This window comes from Embiotoca jacksoni, unplaced genomic scaffold (genome assembly GCF_022577435.1).
Source record: "Embiotoca jacksoni isolate LCO1_2020_lvr unplaced genomic scaffold, fEmbJac1.0.p SCAF_3, whole genome shotgun sequence".
In the NCBI taxonomy this organism is placed as follows: Eukaryota; Metazoa; Chordata; class Actinopteri; family Embiotocidae; genus Embiotoca; species Embiotoca jacksoni.
The window spans coordinates 15825374-15834430 of NW_027185381.1; the positions used below are offsets into that span (position 1 = coordinate 15825374).

General features: G+C 38.5%; 1 protein-coding gene across 1 annotated transcript; it reads right to left on the minus strand.

Moving 5' to 3' along the window:
• Window positions 1–2010: 2010 nt before the first annotated feature.
• Window positions 2011–7414, minus strand: LOC138206248 (high affinity choline transporter 1-like). The gene is made up of 8 exons (XM_069162824.1): window positions 7231–7414; window positions 6974–7087; window positions 4621–4776; window positions 4322–4470; window positions 3990–4136; window positions 3671–3824; window positions 3150–3367; window positions 2011–3049 (listed from the first exon to the last, which is right to left on the minus strand). Exons 1-8 carry the CDS (start codon window positions 7412–7414, stop codon window positions 2534–2536), a joined length of 1638 nt encoding a protein of 545 aa, XP_069018925.1. The 3' UTR covers window positions 2011–2533.
• Window positions 7415–9057: the final 1643 nt, after the last annotated feature.

Consider the following 9057-nt stretch of genomic DNA (forward strand, 5'->3'; position numbering starts at 1 on the left):
GTCAAAAGATAAAGAAATATTACTTGTGGAAACCTGAGATAAAGTAAAACATTATTGGGAAATACAACCTGTAATCAGACCATGCTATCTGAGATGAATTTCTTCCGTGTGAGTGTGTTTGGTAAATGTTTACAATGAATGTGAGAGTTTAACTGAGGAATTTTGGCTTGATTAGTTGCCAATATTCAGTATCACTTATCTTTCTTTCAAACTATTTTTTTGCTTTGACAGAAATATATATATATATTTTTTTAAATGCATGCCAAAATATTACAGAGTTGATATCAGAACAGATTTAACGTAATGTGAAACATTATGCAGCTCATATTAGAGGTTAAAAGAAAAGGAGTATCAGAGAATACTTTGAATGAATTATAAAGTATTGCCAACAGCATGTTGGTTTTCACAGATTACAAATGTGGTTTGGACAAACTGCTTGATGATGATCCTCCCTCACATCTGGACAACTTTAGTAAAAACGGGTGATAAAAATAACTTTGAATTTAGCATTTTATTTAATGTACGCGTGTGACGAGTGTTTTGAGGGTAACTCCAAGGTCAGCACCCACAGGATTTCTTCACACAAAATAAGCGACTAAGAAGACCTTAATATTAAAACTGCAGATATGGTTTATTGAAAATCCTTAATTGTTTTGCCAATTATGAAATCACTTGACATAATCTCAGATGAGGACTTTCCCAGCAGAGAAATGTCGTTAAGTGGACAAATATTTTACATTATACTGTTAATTTAACAGTGTTAAGTGGAAATATATGATCATTCTAACTTAAATAATTTCAAAGTCACAGCAACTTCTTGCAGCTGCAATAAATAGGACAACTTTCAATGCTATGAAGTCTATTTAGTGGATTGGAGCTGTACCATAGGTTACACAGCACACAATCGTCACAGGCCCGAAGTAAAATGTGACATGGAGCTTGATTCAAGATGGGACTGTACAGATCTGCCTTCAACTTTCATTCATCTCATACAAGCAGTGATGAGATGAGAGCCACGAGCGTCACTCTGAAGCCTCCATCCTGCGTTTCTAATGTCTCTCTCAAACATCATGCAGGTGCATTTTACCGTAAGCCCATAAGAGTGGGCTATTTCACTGACGTGAAAATAATTGAATACTTCTGGTTATTTTCGTCTCACAGCGGTTTGATTGACAAGCCCGTTTCCCAACTCCTGAATGCGTCTGTGGTTCTTCCAACCATTTGTTTTGCAAGAACGACTTCCATCGGGGAAATTAACGGTGAATTTTATTGTTACAATCTGAATAAATATTCCAGCATTTACTTGAACAAATCACCGAACAGGTCTAAATAATCCCGATCACTACCGTCGCTGTAGCATATTACGGTAGGCTATGAAACATCCTAAGGTGAAAGGAAAGGAGGTGGTGAGGTAGGTTCGCTTTTCTTAACCAATATACTTTTGTATTGGGCTAAATGGTCTATTACCTGAAGACAACCAAAAATTGATTAGCCCGTATTACTTTAGGGGGAGTCCTGTTTTTTTTTGTTTTGTTGTTTTGATCTTTTGCGTTGGCCTATAATGTTTATGAGGTTTAGGCCCTAATGACCAAAACAAGGCTCTAATAGGCCTATGCGAAATTTGAAGCGTAATTTATATGGTAAAAATACAAGTAAAACTCTCGTGTTTGTTTTTTTTTTAAATAAGTGAATGAAAATAAACCAGTATGGACGAAACAGATGAGTGACTCTCAACACACTTTATTTTATTTTATTTTTTTTTACCTTAAAACTGCAGTTTCGTGGATTTCTTAAATTTTAAAATGTGTTTTCGGAGAGGAGAGGGGGGGGGGGGGGGGGGAGAGAGGAGAATCACCACCTCGTGAGAGCCTGATAAAGCTGTTCAGGTCAATTTAGTGTTTAGGTGTCGCCCTCTGCTGCTGCAATGGAGGCATCACAGTTTAATTCTAGTGAATATGTCAAGTAGCTCCGATTGAACATGAAGTCAAATCATTGACAAAAACGGCTAATACTTTTAATTGGTGTGTAATTACTGTATGTAAAGATCAGAGACATACTTCATTATGAACACATGCAATCACAAAACATTTGTAAACTATTCAGAGTGCTTCACTATCTTTATGGTCCTTTGGTGATGATCCCTTTAAAAAAAAAAAAAATTAAATCGTGGTAAATACTTTGACCAACATTTCTAATGAGTTTCTGAGGAAGAATCAGTCTCATCATAAGTATTACACTTCAAATAACATTCAAAGCTTTGTTTCTTCAGTTACTGCTGAATCTGAATTTTATTACCTTTGAAATCAAGACTAAAATTATGAGAATGGAATCTTTTTTCTACCGGTACTTTCTATGCTTAAACTGCCGGGATAACTGAATTGTCCCGCTGTCGGACTAATAAACACTTATCTTAAACCTGTTTTAGTGAACGGAAACACCATGATGCCTCAGCTGCCTATTGGAATTACTCTCGTCATACTGTTGTTCAGAGATTGCGCAGGCTACTTTGAACGAGTTTGTAATTAAATTAAATCTATAATTTTGAACTAAGAGTGATGTTCTTTTCCTCGCAGGGGACGGGTATTTCCTCCCCATCCGTCTCTTTTCTCTGTTCAAACACTTTCAGTAAATCCCAGGACTGAGTAATTAGTTGCTGACGGAAGACGAGGTCCACCAGCCAGGACACTGTAACAATACATATCCCAGAGGAAAGCATGGCCAGAGTCCTGTAGGGAAAGTACTGTGTGATAACTCCGTCCTCTTCCCTCCAACCTGGGTACAGGAGTAGAGGAGGGAGCCCAAGAAATGGCTCCCCGCTCAACCCACGCAGAAGCAGACCTACTATGTATCCACTAATAGCACCATAGGTATTACTACAGTGGACAAACAGGACACAGACCAGCTGTGGGAAGATAACGCAGTAGAGGAGGTCTCCACTTAACAACCAGAGGGCAAGCACACTGTCACCACCGAAGGCCAGTCCTGTTCCTGCCAGGCCCACGGACAGCAGGCTAAGACGGATCACCCACTGCAGCTCCCTCTCTGAGGCCTGCAGAAAGACAAGGGGAGATGGATAATGAAGGGGAATTACGTTGCTTGATGCTGAATTAAACACACACACACACACACACACACACACACACACACACCTGCTTCCTCAAAGTAGTCTTGTATATGTTTTGTGTAAACATGGACGCTGAGGACAGCAGTGTAGAATCCATGGAGGACATGACTGCCGCAGCCAAAGAAGCAATGCCTAACACTGAGACCCAGGAGGGTGTGAGGTATTGCAGGGCAAGCGGCAAGATCTTCCCTGCATCCCCTCGCTCAAAAGGAGGGGGTAGACCATACTCTGTCTGGTTCCAGTCTGAGAGACAAAGGAGAGTAAGAGAGAGAAGATACAGAGGTAAAAAAAAAAAAATGAAAAGAAATAACGGGGTTGGAAAAAGCTTTTAAGGTCACTTGATGGCATCAAAAAAATTTTTAAAAAAAAATCTACCACTGGGGAGAAGGAGGCTAAATGTTTGAAACCACAACAAATCATGCAAATACTCGTAAGTACAAATACAACCTAGATTCGACTATCCCACACCGTTTACGATTGTGGTGGGCCAGAAGTGTCATAACTACTGAACATGTATGTACAGTGTGCGTTTACATTCGACTGTACCTGCACAGGCAGCCATTACTCCAATGACAACTGAGGGGATCCCCATGATAAAAGTTGCCCCAGCAGCAGCAAAGCAGGTGACCTGAGCCTGAGCAGAGGAGGCTGCAGAGAGGATTCTCTGGTACAGGGCTTGATATGACAGTCCCCCGACAGCCTAGCGAGACAACACGTCGGTCAGTAAGTTTGCAAATCACCTTTAATGGTTGTAAATGTACAAACTGCTTAATAATGATGTGTTTGCATGTGAAAGCTACGGGTGTTGCATTTCAGTCACCTAACTAAACGACACATTGACACAAAATGAATTGTAAAAATTAACCAGAATCAGCATCTCATCAACCCATTTTCCTGCGTCTGCCAGCTCCAGCTCTCCTAGCCACGCCTGTCCATTTGATTGGTTAAGGTGGGCTGTTTGTGAGAGGTCAATAACTGCGGGACTGAGCACCAAAAAAGGAATACAGAGCCACTGAAACAGAAGGAAAAAAAACACACAAAAAAACAGGACAAGTTATCGACTGAATTACTTTCATCTCTTACTTTAAGTATTAATCTCTCATTTAAGTGCCATTTTTTTTTTTTTTTTTTGCCCTCTCTCCATCCATCCTCCCCTCCGTTCAGTCATTTCCATCCATCTGTGCTTTTATGTCTCACCAGGCTGACAAACATGAAACAAAGCTGAACTATATCAGTGTATGCAACTGAGTAGAGACCCCCCAGAAATGTGTAGATGATGGACACAGCTGCTGAGATGATGATGGCGATGGTAGTCGAAAGACCAAGTATTACGCTCATCGTTCCTCCTGGAAATCACATAAAACATTAAATCAGAGATGGCATGACACAATAACATATAAATTATATGTTATGTAACTAATTCTGGCGGTGTAATACTGCGCATGTTTAAATTGACACATTGAGACATGAAGGCTCAGCCACAAAGAGTTACTTACCCAGAGAAGCAAGGATGCACGCCACCCACAAAATATCACTGACCACAGCAGGAAGCAGAAGTGTTGCAGTGAATATGTTGCCATAGCGATTCTGAAATGGGTCCAACATGGTCACGTAACGCTTCGACCTCATAGGTTTGGCAAAAAACAATCCACCTTAAAAAAAAAAAAAAAAAAAGTAGGCAAAGAAAACATCTATTGAAAACAAATAAACACGAGTTACTTTTTTTTTGCCACTCTAGTGGTTTCAATGGCGATACAACGATGAGTCTATTAGTCATTAAATAGAAACAATTCAGACATGTCAGCACACATTATACTAACAAGCAAGTTAGGTGAGGTGGGAATTTATTGTTTGTATGAATAATTACGCAAGTGTATGTTTGTAGGCCCAGATATCCCAACAATCTACTGATGGTGAAAGATGTGGAGAATACAAATATACAGACTTTACCTACTGAATTGTTGCTTACAAGTTCTCAATGAGAGGGTCTCAGGTTCACGGCTTAAAACCCGACAAGAATCGCATTTGTCTAATGCAAGCAAAGCCAAGCTGTTGGCCTTATGATGGACAATCACCTCATACACATCTTAGTTGATTGAAATTGGGCATCACTCAAAAAGTGTGCCTGGTATTGCGCCTATAAATGCAGTTTCACAATATCATCTGACTGCTGGTCCTGCACATTTGTGGCATTAACCTAAACATAAAACGTCACAAACAGAATGAGAGAAAACTGTGGCGCGTGAATCCACAACTGATCTTACGATACGAATAGAGATGAGAGAAAGCATAGCTGTAGATGTGGATATTCTAATGGCACAAAAAGTTGGACTCGGCATTAAATACCATCAGGTCTGAAGTTGATTGGTTCTTGCAGTAAGATTAACGCATTTTTATACTTCATGTAGAAACCTTATGCGTGTCGATAGAATAAGAACGCATCCTCGAATAAACTTGCTTTTATGCATCGTTTATGTTGTTGGTGATATGAAGGCTGACCTCTCGGATAGGTTTTCACTGTTTGCCAAATATATTTTACAGTTCTGTGATAAGAATAATGTATTATCCAGTCAACTACTAAAGATAGCTATGCTTACATCAGGGAAATCTGGTGCACAACTTCATGACTTGACCACTGCATTAGCAGTGCTGGTGCCCATGCTTTTCTGGTATCAATTCTTTAACAACCAACCATGTCAGACCAGGTAACATTTGTTATGATTCTTAATAGTCCTCCTGAGAGGCTTTATGAAGTCAATAGTGCCTGCAAGGCTGAATTGAATTTAACTAAACTCACAAATAAGGATGTCTTGTCATTATATGGAAAAACCAATGGCCTCTTGAGTGATGTAAATCAACCCAAAGGTGCAATTATGTGTTCTAAAGTATTATCTAAAAATAAAATGCACCATAAAGTCCTCTGCGCTCTGTATGATGGAATTCTGAGATCCGTGTATGAGGCCAGTGGATTGTACTTTTACTTATTTTGAAGAGGTACACAACATCAAGCCAGATTAAGCATGTGGCTGCACATTGTGCAGAAGCTAAGTAAGCATTCAAGGCCTAGGTTCTGGAAGACAGACCCAGACCAGGGCCTGTCCTGGATTACAAAAGGCTCACCAATGCTTGGTGTAAATATGCACATCGTTATGTTTGCAAACACAAACAAGTTATGACAGAGGACACTATGGCTTTCTAACAATGTTACTGACTTTTAGAACAAGGTGAGACCGCTGGACAGAGGTGATACATTGCATCAGATGTGTGTGAGGTCTGATGAACATTGTGTTCTCCGTCACGATAACCTCGAAACAAATTTATTGATACATAATTCATTTCCAAAATACAATCCTGTTTTGTGTGCAAAAGTTGTCAGTCTGCCAGCAATCCTTTTTTTTTTTTTTCCAGATATAATCTCATCATGCATACAAGACACATCTCTGCAATGTAATTTTAGTATTTGTCACCTTGGCCCTACAACCTAATCACTGCACTCTGTATCGAGACCCTATTGGCATTGTGTAAATCGCATTTATTAATGCGAATCTATGTCCTAAAGATTATTTATGCTGACTTTTGTTTGTGTTCGTGACTAAACTATTGTTGAAGAGTATCGCGTAGAACATATGGCGCACAAACACTCAAAAACAAATGCCAGGTATCATGTCCTGTATCCCCTAAGTATGAAGGAGTAAGCACAACCCCAGGGTGCTATTAAAGACGGAAAAAAACATGTTTAACAATTTCTTGAAGGAGTAAAATAATATTCGTTAAGTTTACGCGACAACCATCAACTTTTGCTCTACAGGGCATCAATATACAGAAGCTTATTTTGTTTCAGCTACTTACCCAAAAATAAATTGATAAAATATGCAGGAGGTCCTACAGCCCAGATGAGACCTTGAGTGGGAGAATAAACGGCCTCAGCAGTCCCCATAATGTAACCCCCACCAACCCATGTCGCTAAAAGCAAAACAGAGAATATAAATATAAATAAAACACACATAAAACACACATAAACCACAAATATAAATATAACAAAGTAAAAAAGGAGCATAGGGCATGCATAATAAGTACTACTGACAAAACATAAACTTAAGTATTACCTGTCATGGTAAAAATCCCGGGCAAGACACCGATATTACGGCCACCAATAATTGCAACTTCGCTCTTGTTGCCAGTGCACGTCTTCTCCACCTTCTTGGATTTTCTAGATCCCCAAATACCAATTAGCAAGATCACAATATAAAAAACCACCATAGCCACCAGTCCAGGGACATCCACTGCCATGATTATCTGGTGATACAATCAATACACAGCATATCAATTACACTGCAACATGCAACACATATTAACCTGGCCTTTACGAGCTAGGTTGTTAATGTGCACTGCTGTTGTTAACCTACTTTGCTACCTCCCGCAGGTTAGGTTGACAGCTCTACCCAAACTATTTTCTGTCCTTTTTGCCTCTGGCAGTTGATTAAAGAGAGATCTCACCCAGGGATGCTTTACAATTTACACAAAAAGCCTGTAGCCAGACCACTGAGGAACCTTTTCCATGATTCAGTGTCTGCAGCTTCTTTGCTAGAGTGTTCAGTTAAAAGTTAACAGATGACTTTTGGCTTCAGTATTTAGTCTGTCTTCGTCAGAATAGTTTTCCCCAAGCAACGGGAGGGCTCTGAAACAGACTCCATTTAATTACTCTATTTGAATCCTCTCCTTTAAAAAATAAATAAATAAATAACTATTTCAATAAGAGAAAATATAATTCAGTAGTTATATGAAATATCTATTTGATAAAAAAATTAAAAAATTTAAAAAAATCATCACTGTGGTAATTTGGTTCTGTTTCTATTCAGCATTCCTTCACCCATACCCTGTTTGAAACGGGTTCAAATTTGTATTTATGAGGTATCAACAGCTGGTCATCTGGTCTACACGTTTTTTTTGGTTTTTTTCCATGAACAGGAATGTAAGCACTCAGACTAGTTGGTTGGCCCTTAGCTAACGTTTGATTTCAGTTTAGTTTGTGGTTCATTGCTATCCATATGCTGTGTGTGCTTTAGAAATCTTACATAGCACCAAAATCAATAAGTCTTTTTAAAGCATCCTCATTAAATGTTTCATTTATTAATAATATATATATATATATATATATTTTTTTTTTTTTTTTTTTTAAATCTTGCTACAAATAACACCAACTACATTGATCCCTTTCATGGCAATGGGCTGAAAAAGCTTCTTTATAAAACAACAATTGTTTAGGTCTTTAAATTAGGCAAAATTATCTCAATGTAAAAATACTGCAAGTATTGAAGTTACACCAATCAAAATGACTGGTAAAGTAGATTAAACCAGCCTATATAGGTTTTATATGGCGAATATGTGTGCGATTTTTTTTTTATTTTTTTTTATTAAGGTATTAAATAAACGTTAAGACAACTGAAGCCATAATAATCCTCCTGAAATGTCTGGAAGGACAGGCTGAAATCTGTCTCACAGAGAACCCCGGAAGTCCACATTTATCCCCCAAAAATAGACCTTAATATAGAATTAACACAACTGCAACCAAATGAGTTTAAGGAATCGGGACTATTTTTAATTGCACAACGACCAATGTGCCTCTTAACCAGAAGATATCAAACACATTCGACATGGGATCGTAAACCGTCTTCAACTCACCTTTCCGGAGAGGCGAAGTGCTTCTCCACAAACCACCGACTGGTCACTTTATCTCTTGAAGGCGTTCAGCGCTTTAAATTAGGCGCTGTGTTCAACCTGTTTTTTTTTTTTTGTTTTAGCAGAAAACTAATACCTCGATACTTATATTAGATGGCACCTAAATCCAAAACATAATCAAATACAGAATTGAAACGCTGTTGGGAATCTTCGCGCATAATTGTAAAGAAAAATATAAAAAAAAAAACTCATTA

Bases quoted from the DNA above. Each gene is read 5' to 3' on its own strand.
- LOC138206248 (XM_069162824.1), bottom strand. From the start codon at position 7,414: ATGGCAGTGGATGTCCCTGGACTGGTGGCTATGGTGGTTTTTTATATT. The intron at 4,777-6,973 runs GTAAGTAGCTGA...TTTTTTTTTAAG, and splicing joins TTTTATCAATTTATTTTTGG to GTGGATTGTTTTTTGCCAAA. The intron at 4,471-4,620 runs GTAAGTAACTCT...TGTGATTTCCAG, and splicing joins GTGCATCCTTGCTTCTCTGG to GAGGAACGATGAGCGTAATA.